Source organism: Mesoplodon mirus, assembly GCF_964341445.2.
Source record: "Mesoplodon mirus genome assembly, chromosome: 2".
In the NCBI taxonomy this organism is placed as follows: domain Eukaryota; kingdom Metazoa; phylum Chordata; class Mammalia; order Artiodactyla; family Ziphiidae; genus Mesoplodon; species Mesoplodon mirus.
The window spans coordinates 126,509,208-126,529,136 of record NC_138977.1 but is presented as its reverse complement, the minus strand read 5'-3'; the positions used below and the strand labels follow the sequence as shown (position 1 = coordinate 126,529,136).

The 19,929-nt window shown below is 56.8% G+C and overlaps 1 protein-coding gene across 1 annotated transcript in view; it reads right to left on the bottom strand.

Annotated features, from left to right (window-relative positions):
• The window catches only part of ABLIM2 (actin binding LIM protein family member 2), a 154,866-nt gene extending 149,711 nt beyond the window's left edge, over positions 1-5,155 (bottom strand). The window contains exon 1 of the mRNA XM_082633098.1: positions 5,127-5,155. Within this exon, the coding sequence (XP_082489224.1) occupies positions 5,127-5,136 (10 nt within the window). The 5' untranslated portion in view covers positions 5,137-5,155. The remainder of the gene's footprint in view (positions 1-5,126) is intronic.
• Positions 5,156-19,929: the final 14,774 nt, after the last annotated feature.

Sequence of the window (19,929 nt, the reverse complement as noted above, 5' to 3'; positions counted from 1 at the left end):
CCATCCTAACACTCGGCCACACGTTACAAAGTTACCATTGTAACCAGCTAATAATGCAGGGGGACAGACAGACAGACAGCGCCCACCCAGTCAGGCAGAAAAGGGTTCAAATGCAGCTCTGTCATTTGCAAATGTCATGAAGTGATGTCAGGCACCTGACAGGCGCGCCCAGGCATCTGTTTGCCCATCTGTAGGTGGGGACACTCCAGCGGCCCTGAGAAGGATCCCAGGAGCATCTGGTCCCGGCATGGGCCCCAGGGGAGCACCCCACAAGCCGAGGCTGTGTGACACTGAAGTAGGGTGCTGCCCGACACCCTAGAGACCTTGGCAATGGAAACATCCCTGAGTAAACAAAGACGCAGCACTCAGGTTGCTCTGCCTCGCGTCCTAGCGGCCCGAGGCCCGCTGCTCGGGCAGCCGGCGAGTTGGGCACACATCTGACCGGTCCCCACAGCAGCTCGCGAGACCACACGATCATCATCAAGAAATACAAGCTGCCATCTGAACACCACCCAAGTTTTCCTGTTGTGACTATTTTAACTCATTTCCAGGCTTCTCCGCGTGCCAGGCACTCAGCACCCTCGGTCCCCACGGAGACCCCAGAAGAGGCGGCAACAGAAGCTCAGGGAGGTTTGACGATCCTGTGCTGGCAGTTGGCAGAGCTGGGATCTGAGCCCAAGGAAGCGCCCGTGTCTGTGCAGAGCCGGGGCTCTGGGTTCAGGCATCCGGCGAGCAGCTCAGCGTCCCGGCAGCTGGCCTGGCCTTGAGGTCCAGCGGCAGGAGAAGCCCGTCCAGAGGCTGGACACCTCCCCGCCCGCTCCCTTCACCACCAGACTTGCTGATTCCCTCTCACCAGCTCACAGCTCTCCCACAATGCAGACGATGCTCTGGACGGTCCGGGTGTCTGACAGGCGACTTTTCCAGAGTGAGGGTCACATTCCCTTTTCTGGGACAGTCCAAAGACTGGACTGTCCAAGAGTTCACCACCTAAGTCAGGGCTTGGGTCTAGAGAATATGCCACCTACCCCCAAACTACCTCATGGACGGAAACCATAAAGAATCGAAGGGTCTCGGGTGGCGGGTTAGGAAGTGACCCTGGACGTGAGGGACCAACAGTTCGGAGATCAGAACGCCCAGGCTGAGTTAAAGAGCGTCCTGTTGGTTCTTGGGCAACGGCCATCCTTTTCAGATGCCATTTCGCATGAATTTCTGGGTCAGGGTGATTTGTCTTTGGCCACACCTAATTCAGATGGAGTCACACACAGAAAGCGGGCACCAGTGTCGTTACCTGTGCTAAGATCCATGTGCTGCCATCTGGGAGACCTCCACCCGAGCAAAGGACAGCGGTCCCTGCGGATGGAATCGTCCGACCTCTCACCAAGTCACAGACTCTGGAAGCAGCACGCGCCCGCCTTAGACCTGGAAGCAATGTCCTCTTGTCTCAGTTAATTTCTCATTGCAAAAGAAAGGCGCACACAACGAAGAAAACTGGGGAAAGTGATGGGCAGTATAAAGATGCAGAGGGGGGAGCACTGGCTCTTTTGCCACCTCCTACAGAGGAGGATGCCGTGGACGTCTTGACCTACTTCCTTCTAGTCTGCTCTCCTCCACTGTCTTGTAAAGTTGAAGTCATATAAGATATACAATCTTGTCCTCAGCTGTTTTCTAAATTAAGCTTTTCTTAAGCACGTTCTCCTAACATGAAAAACCCCTGTCATACAGTTAACTAGAATGTTGCCACCACCCCCAGAGGAGAGGTTTTAGGAGGATATAGATGCTGTTTGTTCTCATCCACGGCTGAGCCCCGGGCCCGGAGCAGTGCTGGGCACATAGCAGGCGTTTAGTAAACCTCTGTTGACTGGATGAACAGTTGCATGGCTAGTATCCCATCGTTCCCCTCCACATGTAGCTGGTTTCTAACTTTCTGCTGCTATTAGGAATGCCGTGGTGAATGTCTGTGGTGACAGCAGAGCCCACCCTTGGATTAGAAGTGTATCTCTCTGCTCCAAATGCCGGGGCTGAGCCAACCAGAGCAGGGGACCGGGTCTCAGGCTGTCTGCCACACACCCTCCTGGCCCCCGGATGGCTGCCTTTCCTTCCCCAGCCCTCGGTTTCCCCTCTGTGTGGGTAGGTGGGTTTGGACTGGAGCATCCCCCAGGCCCCTTCCAGCTCTGTGATCCTAACACAGCAGCCACAGGAACAGAAGAGGGCTGAGCCGGCCACCCAGCTCTCCACCTGGCCCTGCACTCCTGTTTTGGGCCTGCAGCCCGCCCCCCCCCAAATCCATAATCCAAGATGACTGGTGTCCTTATTAAAAAAAAATAAGGACACAGATACACACCGAGGGAAGATCATGTGAGGACACAGCGAAGGAACGGCCATTTGCAAGACAAGGAAAGAGACCTCAGAAGAAACCAATCCTGCCCACACCTTGATGTCAGACTTCCAGCCTCCAGAAGTGTGAGAAGATAAATTTTTGCTGTTTAAGCTGCACAGTCTGTGGTTACTTTGTTATGGCGGTCCTGGAAGACTAACACAATCCCCCACCAACCTCTGACCACCTGGGGAAATCCTACCCGCCAGGCCTGCAGCTGCCCGGGGAGGACATGCAGGCTCCAAGACAGCATGGACCCGACGGTGGCAGAGCTGGCACCGGAGCCCCTCCTTGCCCTGCCGTGACCACCTGGGCTGTGATGTTAGGAAGCCACCATGAGACTCACCATCTCATGGTGAGTCACCATCATCTCCTGGGTCCCACCAAGTGTGGGCCAGCATTGCACAGAGAGCCAAAGGTGTTTCCTGCACACAGTGGGGAAACCGAGGCGGGTAACAGTAAATGAAGCACGGCTAGTGTACTCCACTTGGATGCAGGCTTATCTGATGCAGAATGCCAGCTCCTTCTACCTCACCATGGTGCTACTTAAACAATTTCCCTGACCACTCGAAATGATTGGGCAACAAAACATGTAGGCAACTGCATGCGCCCTTGATGCCAACACCAGAGCCATCTCAAAGGTGCCCTGGGTTATCGGACTAAAGGAAGATATACCTGCAGCCCCGATGGCATAAAGGAAAGGGGAGCCTCCCACCCGGGGTGCTTGTACAGGTCGCCTCAGAGTCTGACCATCGGCTTGCCTGGGCAGCTGGAGACTGGACCACGTGATCCCAGCCACACTTACTGGCGCCAAGCTCTGGGGGTGATGCCAGCCTTCCCTGGGGAGGGCCGTCAGGGGACCTGACCTTGTTGATGATGGAAGCCCCTGACCTGCCAGATGTGCACAGTGGCCAGACGTTAGAGCCCAAGAGCCCTGCACAAGGGACCACCATCTGCTCTCCCCCACCATGGCTGTGGGTGAAAACTACTGCCGTGCAAATCATCAGCGGGGCCGTGAGCAACAGGTCGAGGGGAGAGCATGCCCACTGCCAGTTCCGGAGGGCTCTATTAACTCAGCAAGGCTGAGGTTTACTGACCCTTACAAGCTACCGAGGGAGGACCTACTGCATGGGGGGTTTCCCACTCGTACCTTATCCCCTCCAGGGAAGCAGCAATACTGCTTTTACACATCAGGAAGCCAAGCTCCAGAAGGGGCCACGATCTGTCCAAGACTAGCAGGTGGGCGCTATGATTCAAACCCCAGTCTCCGTGTTCTTTCCGCCCATGATCCCCCAGGGTCCTGGTGCCCACATACCCCTTCTCCCGGGACAACCACACATGAGGAGGGGGAAAGGCTAGTGCTCCTTCCGGGGCTCCCCCTGATTACAGGAGAGACCGGAGGTATCAATTATGGTCATGGAAAGCCTAAAATTCCCCTGTGTGCACCCTGCCATTATCCCCACCTGCCATTAGATAAATGCATCTGGAGGTTCTGTGAAGTCTTGGGGTGCCCTGCTCCCCAGCCACCTCCAGAGAACAGGTTGGCCATTTCAGAAATCCTCTTCTAGAGAATTCTGCCTCCTAGGGCCTGCCACTTGCTCCCCGCCACTTTCCCAATTCCCACCGCCCATGTGGTCCCTCCTTCCTCACCTAGGAGGGGGAGGGAACTGTTTCCCCCTGGGAGGGGGTGGTCCCTGGAAGCACACCCCCCAAGCAGAGAGCACACAGTAAGTGCTCACTAAAGGCACACTCCCTCCCCAGTCCTCCCCAGCCCCCCTGGGAAAACAGCTGTCCCCACTGTTTTCTGCACCATGGCCAGAGGCCATACTGCAGTCTGTGGCCAGACAGGCTCAGGGGAGAGCACAGGAGTCCGGGAGCACCAGGTTCGAAACCTGGCCCAGCTGCATGCGCTGAGCAAGTGACTCAAGTCTGGTGAGTCTTGGTCGCACCCTGAAAAATGGGGTGATGGCCCCTCCCTGCCAGGGAATGTAGGGAGAAGCCCTCAGCCCAGTGGCGAGCCCCAGAAGGCTCTCGAAAAGGGGCTCTGGTCACTCCAGACTCTCTCCAGGAGCCAAGGCCCCCGGCTCTAGGCCTCAGTTTCCCCAAGCGCACTAGGCGCGGCTGGCTTGTGGCGACGTGGGATTTTTCAGCGCCACACAGAGGCTGTCAGACCCAGTGAGTGCGGCGTCAGCGCCAGCTGTGGGGATACGCAGGGGTGAGGGGCCGGAGAGAGGACGCGCGCACGTCCGGGCGGGTCGCACACACCTGCGGGCTCCGCGCCCCCAAGTTTGCCCCGGGCCAGCCCAGGGCGTCGGGCGTCGGCCTGACGCCCCCACACCCAAGCGCTGCTGGAGCCGCACAAGGGCGGCGGCCCCTGCCGCAAAGGCCCCATGTCACCACACCTCTCTGTGGCAGGGTCTACATTGGCCCCGCGCCCCTCGCCGGACCGTGGCCGCCTCCTGCAGCCTGTGACGACCCCGGACGCCAGGGAGAAGCAAAGGAGTGGCGCCTTCCAGACGGCCCAGCGCAGTCACCCCGGCGCCGCGCGGGGAAAGGGTCCCCAGTCCGCGCTGCCAAGCTCACCGCCTGGGGCGCAGGGACAGGGGGCTGCGCGCTGGACCCTCGGGACTGCAAGACCCTGGAGCAGAAGTTGGCTGGAGCAGACCCCCAGTCTGCAGGTGCAGCCACCCCAGCCCTCGCGGCGCCGCGACCCAGCTCGGGGACGCGCGGGTCCCTCGGTCCCCACACTCACCTGCGCTCATCTCAGCGGCAGCTCGGAGTCGGGTCGTCTGGGCTCTGCACAGCCGATGCTTCTGCCCGCAGGTGCCGCGCCTACCGGCGCGAAGGGCCACCCGCCCGCCTGCCCGCGCCCGCCTGCCCGCAGCGCCGCCGCAGCCCCTCGGCGCGTCCGCCCCTCCCCGCCACGCCCCGCAGGCCCCGCCCCTTTCTGCGGGCCCGCCCTTCCCCGCCCCCCGCCTCTATGCGTGTGGGACGCACCCTGGGAAGTGTAGGCGCCGCGCCCCCGCCGCTCCACCTTCGCGCCCCGACCGCCGCAGGGACGGACTACAGTCCCGGCAGGCTGCGCGGCCCGCGCATGCGCAGGCGGGCGACGCCGCTGCGGCCTCCCGCAGTCACTCGTGGGTCTCTGCGGAGTTGTCACCCGGGACAGGCTGGCGGCCTGGCCGGCGACGGCTCTCAGGATCCCGCGAGTGGCGAGGCGGGCGGCCGAGTGAGAAGCAAGCTTGGTGCAGCTCTTGTTGAGTCGTGCAGCTGCAAAGGGTCAACTTCCTCCTTCCCCAGGCCGCAGAGGGAGACTGAGGCGGGGGGCGCGGGCGGCAGGACTCGCCCACCCGCCCCGGCGAGGCTTGCGTTCCCGACTCTAGGTCTAGGGCTCGGCGGCGGCCCGGTGGCCTGCCCCAGGCTCCCGGAGCTCCGCACCGCCTGGCTCCTTGGTCTGGCTCGGGTGGCGCAGTCTGCAGTCCCGACCCCCCACCTCCAGCCCCCGAGTGGTCGACTGCCCTCTGTGATGCCAGGTGCCCAGCCCTGGGCGTGGGTCTGGGTACAGAAGAGGGAAGGCTCCGTGGTGGGAGCAGGTGGACCCCACTGAGTGTCTGGTACTGATAGAAGGGGTCTGCGGGGGTGCGGAGGGCCTGGACCCAAGGAGCGTTCAGGAGGCTGACTCCTCGGACCTGGCACCGAGCGGGGAGGGGGCTGGCCACAGAAGAGGTGGTCTCTGAACGCAACTCTAAGGCAGAAGCAGATACGCTTCCCTGGCCCCCAGCAGAATCCGTGTACCCCGAAGAGGGGCCAGGAGCAGAGAGGCCAGAGGACAGCGCCTCCAGGGAAGACCCGAAGTCCTGCAGAACCAGCCATGGGCAAGGCCGGTCGCACAAATCCCCACGTACCCTAGAAACCCAGAAGGCCTGGCTGGGTGGCTGTCCTGCAGCTTTCCAGCTCCAATGCCTGTTCCCTGGAGCCTTTTGCCCAGAACACAAGTGGATGTGATGATGGAAGGAGACTTGGAGGGGCAGGTGCCCTGTTCTCTACCCAGCTCTGCTCTCAGCAGTGCAGCCCTGAGCGAGTCCCTTCCCCTCTGTGGGCATCAGGGCCCCATCCATGAAGTGGCTGAGTGAAGGATCCACCACGGCTGAGAGCATTAAATTCAGGTGCTTAGTGCTGGCTAGAGCAGAGGCAGGCCACTAGGGGTGGGGGGCCCGGACATCTGACCGCCTGGTGGGGAGGCTGGCTTCTCCTCCGTGTGCATCGCTAAACTGTTAGCAGTCCCTGCCCCTCAGGATACTTCTGAGGATCCCACGAGCTAATGCATGCTGTGCCCCAGCAGGAGTTGAGATCAGTAAATGTCTTTGATGTTATCAGGCTGTTGTTTTTCTTCTTCTCAGTGCCTTTCATAGGGCCTGGCACAGAGTGGGCACTCCATGGGTACCTGTTGTCTAAAGGAAGAGAAGGATGGAGGGAAGGAGAGAGGGTGCTGACCCCCAGCACCTGGCACCTCTGGGCCATCACCCTGGGCAGCAGCCCATCCAACATGGGAGCACCCCTGCCTCCACTCGCCCTCTTCAGGAAGCTCTCCATCAAGTTCCCCACAGAAAGGTGTGGTCGGGCACTTGCTCCCAAGTCCCCGTCAGTCAGAGGGTGGGTCTGGGTGGCCTGGCTCTCAGCTGGTCCCAGAGCTCAGCCTGCCAGGCGGCCACCCAGACCTCCCCATGGAGCCGGCCCCACCTCTCTGCACAGGTACCTCCAAATGGGGCAGGGACTGGGGAGTCACAGCAGTTCTCAACTCCTTGAGGAAGGACCTCGGGGTCACATGGTTCCATTCTACACAAGGGCAGAAACTGAAGCCCAAGGAAGTCCTGCCAGAGTCGCCCAGCAAATTGGCAAGCAGGGACTTGACCTAGGTGTCCTGTAGCCAAGCCTCTGCCCTGGCCCAGCTGGTTCTCCCACAAGGGAACTCCCAGTGGGCCAGGCCTGCTGCACGGGGCCCACAGAGACTGGTTGGTTTGGGGAGATGGAACCAGGTTTCGGTTGTCATCCGCGGTGCTGTGAAGCAGCTGTGACTTCGGGCAACTTACTTGCCCTCTCTGTGCCTCAGCTTCCTTAGCCTTCAAACCACAGTGCCTTCCTGATAGGGTTGTTGGGAGGATCACATGAGTAATGTGACTAAAACATTTCAAAGCTCAAGAAGTCAGGGCTCAATGAATGATAGTTATTATTATATTTATTGTCATTGAAGCAGACCAGGGAGCAGTATGTGCCATCACCAGCCCTTAAAGACTACTGTCTTTTCTCACCAGTCTTCCATGCATCCATCCACCCACCATGTATTCAACATCTTTAGTGAACTGGGCACCGTTCTAATGAAGAAAACAGACAAGAATTTATATCATGACTCACATGATTCATTGGAGAAAGTGCCACTACCTGATTATTATTTTTTTGTGTGTGGCTGCATTGGGTCTTCGTCACTGCACGCGGGTTTCCTCTCTAGTTGTGGCGAGCAGGGGCTACTCTTCATTGCAGTGCACGGGCTTCTCATTGCGGTGGCTTCTCTTGTTGTGGAGCACGGGCTCTAGGGCCCGAGGGCTTCAGTAGTTGTGGCACACAGGCTTAGTTGGTCCGCGGCATGTGGGATCTTCCCAGACCAGGGATCGAACCCGTGTCCCCTGCATTGGCAGGTGGATTCTTAACTACTGCACCACCAGGGAAGTCCCACCACCTGCTTTTCAAGCAGGTCCTGAGGGAAGGGGTGTCAGAGGGGCTCCTTGACACAGGGAGGTCCTAGACAGGCTATCGGTCAAACTGAGACCCTTTCAACGTTTGTCTAGTGCGTTCAGATATTAGAGGAACAGCTGGGCCTTGCTGAGGACAGATGCGGAGGGAGGAGCCATGAGGCAGCGGGAGCTTCCCTGGACTGCCCGCCCCCCCGCCCCTGCTGGACTCACACCTCCTGCAGACAGAAGGGACACAGAGTAGGGGCTATGCCTGCTTCTTGGGGCCATTCCCCCTTCAAGCGCTTATCAAATGTTCCCTCTGGGGGAGTTCCCAGCTCATGTCACAGGGGCCCCTTCCAGCCCCTCGCAGGTGGGGGCCCCAGGCGGCGGCCCCCTGGCCCTCTACCTGCTCCTGCCGCCTTTGCCCCATCATTCCTGCCTAAGGACTCACAGGTTTCATTTGCTTTCATCCTCCCCACGACCTTTGAAGGAGGGCCATGGTCTTCTACCCTACAGGCTTGGAGAGCGGATGCGACCAGGCCAGGCTTCACTCAGGGGAAGCACAGAAGGAGCTGAGCTTTCCAAGACATCTGTGGACTAGGTCCCCTGGCCAGAGCCTCCAGCGGTAGCACTGGCTCACGTTCCTCCTGGGATGGATCTCAGGGCACTCGGCCTGCTGCCTCTGGGGCTCTCATGGTCACCTTTGGAATGAGGATGCCCTTAGAAGCGGGCACTTCCACTTCTCCCCTGCTCTGTGGCCTGGTGCCCTCCTTGTCTGAACCTGGAGGACAGTGATATAATTGGAGCTGGGATGTGGGAGCCCTGGGTCATAAAGGGGGGGGTGCATGCCCAGTGCCAGCAGGCAGGTGCCAGGCAGCACAGGGGGCCAGGAGCAGATGGGAAGAGCCCAGGTAGGACCCTGGAGAAAACATGGGGAGTTCTACCCAACCACCACCTCCTCTAAATTTCCTACCACTTCTTATGGGATGTGGACTGTTCTGGTGATGGAGGCTGCGGAATATGGTGGGGGCAGCCTCAGACCCCTGGCCCCAGCTGGTTCCAGGGTCAAGCCTCCTACACCAAACGCTGCTCTCTTGTGGGCACCAGGCTATAATTTGGAGGTTCCATTCCTGGTAACCCAGAGGTGATCATAAAACACAAAAATAATAAATGCAAATGTGTTCCTTTCCAAGCATCTGTTAACTACATAAAACACCCTGCTCAGCTAAAAAAAAAAACCCACAGCCATTCCTGGTGTACCTTTGGGGAATATTTTTCCTGCATGGGCTGTGCCGGGTGACGGTTTTCAAGAAATGACTCCAGTGACATGTGGGTAAAGACCTTTTCTTTCTGTGACAAATGCCCACCCCCTACCCTACCACTGCTTTGAGGGCCTGCAAATCGTTTCAGAATTAGGGTATTTGTCCTGCAAATGTTTATTGCCCTTTTGTGGAGCCTGAAGGTCTTGGGAAGTGAAGGATGCTGAATGGTGGGATGGGACCAGGGCAGGCTGGGGCAGACCCCATTGCTGACCAGCACAGTCTGGGGGGAGTGAGGATTTATGTTGGGTTTCTTGAGGCCGGCCCAGGAGGGGCTGGGAGGGAGAGGGGCCAGAGGGCTCCTTAAATGGGGCAGAAGAGCCTGGGTGGAGGGGTTTTGTCTAACTCCAGTGGAGCCAGCCTCATGCTCAGGTAGAGGGAACCAAGGATAAGTATAAAACTGCAGCTGAGGGAGTTCCCTGGAGGTCCAGTGGTTAGGATTCCAGGCCTTCACTGCTGAGGGCCCGGGTTTGATCTCTGGTTGGGGAACTAAGATCCTACAAGCTGTGCAGTGCGGCCCAAAGAGAAAGAAAGAAGGAAAAAAAAAACTGCCACTGAGGAGGATGCCCAGGGCCAAGCCAGGTGAGGCAAGAAGTCAGGACTAGGGCTGTGATACCCTGGGACCACTCTGTGTCAGAGAACCCTCCATCTTCATCCTTGTTCTCACACCCATTTAACAGATGGAGAAATCAAGGCTTTAGCTCGCCCAAATGCAAACTATTCCCCAGTGGAAGAGCTGGGACGCACGCCCAGGCCCTTCTGAAGAGCGAGCCTGTGGGCTTCGGCACACGCCCCACCTGGATCTGTCGAGCCTCCAAGGGGTGTTGTGGAGGCCAACTGACAAGGCTGAGGGGCCTGAGCCCCGGATGAGATGCTTAGCCCATAGGGACCTGCCCCACTGGATCCAAACCATGACAGGCCCTCTGCCCCCTGCACTGGGGGATGCCCCACCCTCACCTGAGAGCTCAGCCTCACCCACTGGACTCTACTGGAGATTCCCTCCTTGGAGAGACCCCCTAGACCCCCAGCTAAACCTGGGCCCACCTCTGCTCCCCGAGGCCTTGACTGTCCCTGCCAGGTCACTCTATGCTCTTGCCATTTATTTCCTGACTCCCTCACCAGACATCAGACCACTCAAGCAGGGCTATGTCAGGCTTATCAAGGGGTCTTCAGAGCATCTCAGGGTCTCCAGTGCATCCCGGGGTCTCCAGCTTGCAGGAGAGTAGCCACTGAACTCCAGGGTCAGCGTGCACCCTGCAGACATTCCCTTTTCTGCCTCTCACTCAGCACAGCAAAAGGAAAGATGTAAGACTCCCTGAGCCCCTTGCCAAGATTCCTGACCTGGCCCTGGGTCTGCTGAGGCTTCCTACAAATTGCTTCTCCACAGAGAGAGTACAGTGCGGCTGGGTTCACCTGGGGCCTGGTCTAGAAAGGTGTCACCCTGGAAACCCAGCTGTGCAGACATCCTGCAAGTGGGAGGCCCTCGGCCCACGGAAGAGCCACAGTTAGAGGCCCTGAATAACCCAGGGCACCTCCATGCCTTTTCTCGCCCAAGCTGTGGGTTTCTCTGTACTTTCTTCACCTCCAAATACAGCCCAGAAATTGATTCACTTAACAGCCAAGTGGAGAAACAAATGAAATATGATTTCATTGTGGGATCTTTCCAGCCACTCAATAATTTAAAACCAGGCCATATGAAACCAGGAGTAAAAATAACATGTGACTCACATCTTGGAGCCTCACTCCCTCAAACACAGGTCCACACACCTGGATTATTCAGCAAATTCAGGTCCAAGCTCAGCATCACACACCTACAGTTCACCTGAATTCTCCAGGGGGTATGGAAGGAGAAAGGTGCATTGATTCTCCATAACGGCTGAGTCTATTGAAGTGAGGGCTGAGGTCTGGCTCCCAATCCTGCTGTGGGTGGGAACACTGCCCCAGAAGAGAGGGGACCCGGTCAGCCCCATGTGCTCTGTGTCCACAGCACTAAAAACAATTGCTGAGAACTGTGCTGTTCTCAACCCCGACACTCTAGGAGCCTGCTGCCTGTCCCTGGGGTGAGGTGAGCCTGGCTTCACCCATGAACCAGAGCTCATGCAGCGTCCATCCTGAGGGCCACTTCCCTGAACCACCCCTTTGTGTCTGTCCCTTGTGTGGCTGGACACAGAGGCCTGGGCACTGACTGTGGGTCCAGGGCACAGAAAGCCTGGCACTTTGCAGGTGAGGAGCAAAAGTTTCCTAAAAGGGACTCAGTCGTATTCATGAAGAGGCATATTTTTAACAGAAAGGTAACATGACTTCATGGAGAAAGACATGCTATCATCCACACTTCTCAGGATACTGTTGTCACAGGAAGATGTATTGTTTCAACAAAGCCAATCAATCTCTTTGCTTCACTGCCCCCAAGTGGTGGAGCACTCTAATTGCAGGCATGCTACTGCAGAGTGCTAATTCTCCTGCATTGCCAGCCTTTAGATCCAGCCTAGGATAGGTGTGCAGACATTGCTCTTGGTAAAGAGCACCCACGCACCTGCCTTCAGCCAACACAAGGGGAGACAAAGGAAGGTGCAATTTCATGCAAGGTCTTCAGCCATCCTCTCACCCTTTCCTGATATTTGAGGTGTTGGCTGCAGAGGCTGTATGTAGTTTGTAATCACGACCTAATGAAGCATATGAGTGTGGAGAGGTGGGGCAGCTCTCGGGAATTCCTTACTCTCTGTCTCCCGACTGGTGTTTACCTGATACCCATTTCTCTTGCTCCTTGCTTTCTCACAGCACACAAATTTCCATTCTTTCTCACCATGCAACCACAGTAAGAAGTCCCCATGGGCTTCCCAGTAAGCTGGCCCAGTTCAGAAGGTTCTGACGGGTCTAAGGCTAACTACATTCCTCTGGAGACAAGGATCAGCTACACCAATTAGCACCCAGCATTCCCTGGACACAGGACTTTCTCCAGGAATGGCATCTGACCCAGTTCAGGCCAATGGGATGCGAGTGGGGAGAAATGCTGGAAAAGATATTTGTCTTCCTTAGGAGAGAGCTCCAGAACACCCTCCTCTCTCCTGGTCTGGATGTTGTGATGGGGGATGTATTGCAATTTTGTCCCCATATGGACAGCCTGAGAATGAAGCCAACATCAGGAGGTAATCATGGAGAAGTGGGGCCAGAGCCCCTGGATCAAGCCAGTACTGAGACCCACCTATCTCTGGACTTCCAAGTCCATGAGCCCAGAAAGACATTTGAGCCACATGGACTTGAGTCTTTTGTTATTTATTACAACACCCTCAAGTCCTCTAAGGCATCACTGTTTGTGAAGTCATTGAAACGACATCACATTGAAGTGTCCTGGGCAGGATCTCCCTCCAGATGGAATGATGCTTGGATCGCACTTGATTTAAGTGGCAGGACAGTCCAGGAAGCCCTCCCCTTCACCTGCTGCCTGGTCTGGTAGGAGTGATGGGGGAATTCCTGAGAGCTTCTGGCTTGCCTGACCCTCATCAGAGATGGAAAGCAAGGTGACACCTCCCAACCCTGTTCCAGGCAAGACTCAACAAGAAAAGAATATCTGCTGTGTGTCAGGGAAATTCTTAGAGGTCAACCTGCCAAGAGCTGGAAGGAGAAGTACACTCACCATGGAATACTCCCCGGGTTTCCAATTCTTCACCCAGTGGGGGCTGATAGGAAGTCAGTGTTCAACTTGTGAATAATAATCAGCAATATTGTCTATGTAGGCTCCTTAGGAAGAGGCCTCAGACCAAGAGTACCATTTTGCAGCAAAGATGACATGACATTGAGTCCCAGACCAAGGGATCTTCTACTTGTCCTGCCCCAAAAGACATCTCCGGAAGCTGCCAGCTGATAGAATGCCCCCTCCAAGGCTCAGCACAGGGACCATCCCCTGCAGATGGAGCCCTGTCTTCCAGGATGCAGTACGTGCCCGGAACCAGCAGGCGGTGCACAGGACCGAACCAAGAGCAGAAGCGCGCCTGGCCCCGTCAGCATCATCCGCAGTGACCCACTAGTCGGATGTGTGCTACTCATCTCTGCGATCTCGGGCTCTCCTGGATTAGTGGTCCTGGTTCAGCGTGGGCGGAGGGGATGGGGATGCTTCCACCAGGGAACGGAGTAAAGATTCCATTGAGCTTGAAACTGCCTGCGAGTGGGGACCTCAGACCAACGGACCAGAAGGCAGAGTTACTCTCCCAGGGGTGGGAGTGGAGGGGGATGGTGACTGCCCCCGATCATCATGAGGAACTAGGGGTGCCCCTACAGTGAGGGCGGGGGCGGGTAAGCCTGGAACCCAGAGGACCACAGCGGCATCCCTGGGCTCTTCCACCCAAGGTGGCAGTAAACAGGCAGGGCAAGGACCGCTGTGTGAAAGGGGCCGGCAGTAAGGGCTGCTGAGGGTCTGGGCCTCCCGCCCCTCAAGCGACCCTGATGGAGGTGCCGGTCAAGAGCAGGGAGGAGAGAGAGGACGAGCGTCCATGGGAGCCTCTCCTGAAGCCGCAGGGCCAAACCTTGTTTTGCTAAACCTCCTGAGTGAGTCTCTGTAGAGGCTGCATGGTGGCCGGGCCTTGATGGGGACGTGAGCAGAGCTGAGCCACGCGAGGGCGGGACTTCAGCGGGTACGTCGGGCGCTGCCCTGCAAGGCTCTTCGATTCTGCCCTGGGCTTCGCTAACGCGTGGTGTGGATGCCTGCATGACTGGCCAGTCTGCCAGCCCAGTGGTACAAGGCCACCGTCAGCCAAGGCCACCCTTGACCAAGGGGGGTGGAGTGTGAGCACCCACAGCCCCTCTTCAAGGCTCGAGTGGACAATTCCCAGGCACATTCCTCTCGGCTCTTTAGAAGATATCAGAGGGATCAAGGCCCAGGGTGACTAGCTTGACAACGTCCATTCATCACTGGCCCCCACCCCGCCTTGTGGCCCTCTCCTTGGGCCTCACTCCTGTCCCTGGGGATCACTTTCACAGTCAACTTCCTCTTCAAAGCCCTGTCTCCCTTTCTGGAGTGGGGTTAGGGAGGGAAGACCAGGCTTAGACGGGGAGGGGTCGGAGCCAGCAGGAGAGGAGGCTGCCAAGGCTGGGGGGTGGGAGGGAGTGATGACCGAAGGAGCCTTGGATACCAGGCGCAGATCCCAGGTGGCGGGGCTCCTGGGAGACTTAGAATCAAAGCGGCCGAGTCTCATGTCTGAGCTATCTGAGTGACTGTGAGATGGTAGAGACTAGAGTCATAAAGCACGTGGGGAGGAGGGGTGGGCAGAGAGGGAGAGAGACACAGAGACAGAGGAAAAAACGGAGGAGGAGTTGAGGGTAGGGGAAGGGAAACGGGAGCTGGGAGTGATGGGAAAGGGAAACCGAGCCGCCTTTCTCCGGCCAAGTTCTGAACCCAGGAGTCAGTGATTCGCGGGCCTGTTTTCTCTCAGGGATGCTTAGCTGAGGATGGGGGTGGCAGGGGGTTAATTCGTTAGAACGATGGATGCCTGAGGGTATTAGAGCTCCATTTTCTCAAGGAATCCTTGATGAGAACGGTTGAAAGGAAGAAAAAGGCAAGAGATGTTCCACTGGCGTTAGAATCCTGCACCCTGGATGCTGTTCTCGTTTCTCTAAGCACGTTCCAGGCCGCTGGGAGGGAGAAGGGGGAGGAGTTAGGAGGATTCTTGCTGATAACAGGTAATCTGACCTATTCTCTGAACAGCAAACTGTCTTCTTACACTCAGCTAGAGGGAGAGAGAGAGAGACCGAGGCCAAGAGAAGACAGTAGCGGCCCTGCAGCCTCCAACTTCTAACGAGGGAAAAGCCCGCATGTGGGTTTTCTGAGCAACTATGCCCACAACCCAAACCGCCAGCCACAGAGGAAGGACTTGCGGTTGTCATGCTGTCATCCCTCTCCGGGCCTCACTCTTCTCATCTTTGAAATGGGAACAATCCTAGGGCCCTCGCAGGCTGGCAGGGACGGAATAATGAGGTGATGTGAGCCGGTGCTCAGCGACCCATCCCCCCTGCCACAGGCGAACAGGGGGCGTGAGAGACCCTCAGCGCCCCTGGCTCTAGCAGCTTCAGTCCTTCTGGCTTCTGTGGACCTCCCTCCACCCGCCACAGAAGTCCCGACTGTGAGCCGAACACCCACCACCGCTCGGTGAAGCGCCCTCCCTGGGCCTGGGGGGGTGGGGGGTCAAGGAGGCAGCCCACCCCCAAGCTGCATGAACTTTAGGTTCGGACCATAAAAAGAATCCTGGGGGTGCATGTCGGAGAAAACCCAGAGCTGGATGGCAGTTAGAGCAGTGAAAAAGGATTTTATTCTGGACTATCGCAATAGGTGGAATGGGGCTCAGTCCTGAATACAGGGTGGACAGGTGGGGTTTATGGCCCAGGAGCAGGTGGGGTCGCTGGATGGAAGATTACTAAGAGGGAACATCGGGGTGAAAGAGGTTCTGGCTAAACCCTCAGACAGCATCCTTGCTGAAGGCTGGGAATCGGACATCCACTAGGGGGCGCTGGGGTTGAGGCGTTGGACCGGCTTAGCTGGGTTCTGGCTCTTTAGGACAAAGCTAGAATGAACACTGGGCGCATTATATGCGGAATCTAAAAAAAGGTACAAATGAACTTATCTACAAAACAGAAATAGAGTCACAGATGTAGAAAACAAACTTATGGTTACCAGGGCATGGGGCGGGGCGATAAATTGGGAGATTGGGATTGACATATCCACACTACTATATATAAAATAGGTCACTAATAAGGACCTGCTGTCTAGCACAGGGAACTCTACTCAGTACTCTGTAATGGCCTATATGGGAAAAGAATCTAAACAAGAGGAATATATGTATATGTATAACAGATTCACTTTGCTGTACAGCAAAAACTAACACAACATTGTGAATCAACTATACTCCAATAAAAATTTTTTTAAAAAGAAAAAAGCAAAAGGGCTCGGGGGGGCCCGACTAAGTTTGGGTCAGGGTCTTAGTCATGCACACGAGAGTCAGATCCACATAGCCCTGCAAAGGTTTCAAAAGCTGAACTGACCTTGGAACTGCCGTCCACACAGACAGGACAGGGACGCGGGGCCCAGCCCACCAGCTTGACTGCCTCCAGGTAAGAGCATTGCATTCGTAGTTCAGAGCGTGTTTGGAGAGGGGACAGAATCATTTTGTATTGTCGTGGGGCGATTATATGTGTTAAAACTCAACACTGGACACCAGAGCAAAATTAATTTTACTGTATGTATAATTTGTAAAAATAATGAAAACAGCAAGAAATAAGTGCCCTCCGTGTGCTGGGCACACAGCATTCCTATACTTTACCTACAGTCCTTCACCAACTCTGTGTCATGACCACCTCACACAGGTGAGGAAACAGGCTGACGAAGGGAGGGGTCTCCCCAGGTCATGTCACTGGGGGCCAGGGCACCGGGACCGGAGACCCAGGTCCACCCTGTGTTCTGTAGGGTCTGGTGCACAGTAGACGTACAGGGCTGGGCTGAGGTCTGGAATGGCAGCTGAAGCCCGTCCAGCCATCCAGCCCATCCACTGTGTGAGCAGGACACGCCTGCTGGCTTGGGCTCATTCCTTCCCTTTGGCTGGCTAACCAGGATCCCCTACAGCAGCGCTTACCTGACCGTAACTGGAGCTGCCCACGGCTGCCCAGTGCCAAGGTGACCATGCCTGCCCCCTCGGAGCTGGAGGGTGAGAGCAGAGGCACCAGCCAGCCTGGCAAAGGTGGCCCCAAGGAGGCCAGGCCAGAACGAGGGAGACCAGCCAACACCGCGGGAGGGTCCTCTCTCCCCACCTCTCTCGGGTCTCCTGGCCCCAACCTCACCTGTGGCCTTGATCCTGCTGGGTTTCCCGGGTCCCTAGAAGAGGTGGCTCCCGGGAGAGCCAGAGACCCAGGATCCAGCCCCTCTGGGCCGCTGCTGAGCCGTGTGACCCGGGCAAGTTTCCTGATCTCGCAGAGCCTCAGTTTCCTCATCCATAAATGTGGATGATAAAGTTGGCCTCACAGGGAGATCGAGGGGTGGATACGGTTGAAGAAGGACAATCTGCAGGCGGTTGTACAATAAGACAGGGTCTGCCCGTAAGAGCAGGACCTGGAGATTTTAGATTGATTGATTCAGTAAAATCTGGACTCAGATGAGAAGGCAGACTAGGGGACCCAGGGACTCCCAGACAGACGCCTGGGGCAGGTGGGGTTGGGGGAGAACAGGCAGAGCCACAATATGTCCGTGTGTCATCTGGTCCATGCGTGACCCACCTCACAGCTGGGTGCACCGAGGCTCAGAGAGGGTGAGCACCCTGCCTGCAGTCACACAGCCAGCCATCAGCAGAGCCAGGAACACCCTCAAGATCAAGTGCTTTCTAATCCCAGGTGCTTTTTTGTGAACTGTGGCGACCAAGGGGGTCTGCCAGAGCATTTTGTCAAATCACTCTCATCCTCGTCCTTCCAGAAAATCAGGTCCTGTTTGTCATTTGCTCTCCCAAGATGCAGTCAAAACAGACCTGCGGCCTTCCTGTGTTTCCTTCTCCAAACAAGGAGATGACATTCCAGGGCGATGGGGGAAGGGAGTAGACACTAATGAAGCAATGACCACCTGCCAAAGACTCGGCCCCAGAGCAATGGGCACTCCTGTTAGCGAAGGCATTGCTTTTGCTTTACCTGAGTTACCCTATCTGTCCTCCTGGCAGCCCCTGATATTGCTGGCTCCATTTCACAGATGAGGAAACTGAGGTCTTCCCGAAGCCAGCAAATGGCAGAGCGGAGAAGTGCACAGACCCCAAGTATGATTGATGCCACTGTCCACGTTCCTGTCCTGTGGGTGAGCCCTGTGATTTTTAGTGGCTCACAGCCATTGACGTTTCTTATCACACAGTTTCTGTGGCTCAGGGGCTCTTGGGAGGCTGCAGCCAGGCCATCGGCCGGGCTGTGGTCTCATCCGAAGCTTTGCTGGGTGGGGAGGATCGCTTCTGAGCTCATTTTGAAGATGAATAACCTGAAGCTTGGAGACGTTAAGTGTCTGACTCAAGGAAATACGGCCGGAAGTGTCAGAACCAGGTGAGTTTCTCTCTTTCCACCCCACCCTGCCTCCTCTGAAAGGCGGGTGCCACGAGGGGCAGCCAGGAGGGAACGGCGCTTGCAGTTTCCAAGGGAAGGGCACCTGCTCTGTCCTTGTTGGCAGTTCCCACCACTGGGGGCTCACACATGCTCTATGGATATTGCTGCACTGAGGGTCATGCCTGTCCCTACCGGGCATGCAGGTCTCAGCCTTGTCTTTGCCCCTGTTTGTATGTCACTCTGGCTGCAGGGAGCTCTGCTTATCCCAGAAAGGATCAGACCAAGTACCGTCCATTTAATTCACAGCTTTTGCTTCCCGGCTGTGGGCATCTCGCCCTGTCAACACACGTTCTAGGGTCTTCTAGCTTCTCGTGGAGTGGTCACGCCTGCCCCTCAGGCCACCTTCTGCCCTTCACTGCATGGCTCACCCCGGCCCCTCCACGCTGGGGAGACTCACCCGGAAGACAGCCCCAGTCCACCATGCTCCCTCTTGGGGCTAAGATCGCGGCTGGTGCACTTGGCTTTCATTATTTTAAAGCAAGATTTCCAAAATGGTCTTTAAAAGGTTAAGACAAGAAATTTAGGACGTAGGTGATTTGTTTGTTTATAAGTGAATTCTGGGCTCCACAGTGCCCATCCCCGAGGCAAGATGGTTTGTACATCTCATGCACATCAGGGAAGCCCCCGTGTTCCCTGTACCAATCCTGAGCCCATCAAAATTGGGTTCAAGGAGGCGGACGTGAGGCTGCTGTGTGGTTGAGGAGAGGCGTCAGGGCATCCCACGCAGGCTCACAATGGCCTCGGGCCCCTCAGCCAGCACTGCTGAGAGGAGCAGTGATGCCTGCGGTCTGGTAGTTGGGAAGGTGTCTGCTCCAGAGCCGTGGTCCCCAGAAGGTCCCCAGGCCATCCACTTCCCACTTGCAAATGGGGAAACTGAGGCCCAGAGAGAGCTGTGTATTGTCCGAAGTGGCCCCGGGATTGAAAATACAGGGCTCCCTGGGAATTCCCTGGTGGTCCATTGGTTAGGACTCCGTGCTTCCACTGCAGGGGGCACAGGTTTGATCCCTGATTGGGGAGATAAGATCCCACAAGCCATGCAGCGCAGTGCAAAAAAAAATTTAAAGGAAAAGAAAATACAGGGCTCCTGACACAGCTCAGCCCTGTGAGAGGACCCACAGGGCTAGAGAAGGGCAGAGGATGGGTCTCTAGCACAAAAGGGCTTCCAGACTCGACACCTGAGCAGCGGGAAATCCCGCAGTGAGACCCTGGCTAGGGGACTTCCAGGGGGAGAGTCTGTCCAAGCTGCCGGGCCCCTTGGGGCCTTGGTCTCCATCCCTGGAAATGGGCAGTGGCTGGGGGATGGGAGCCCTTGGGATCTAAGCCTGAGCCAGGTGCCTGGCACCCTGCCAGCCCTCGACCTGGGGGAGGGCTCCCTGAGGAGGGTGGCCAGGACCTA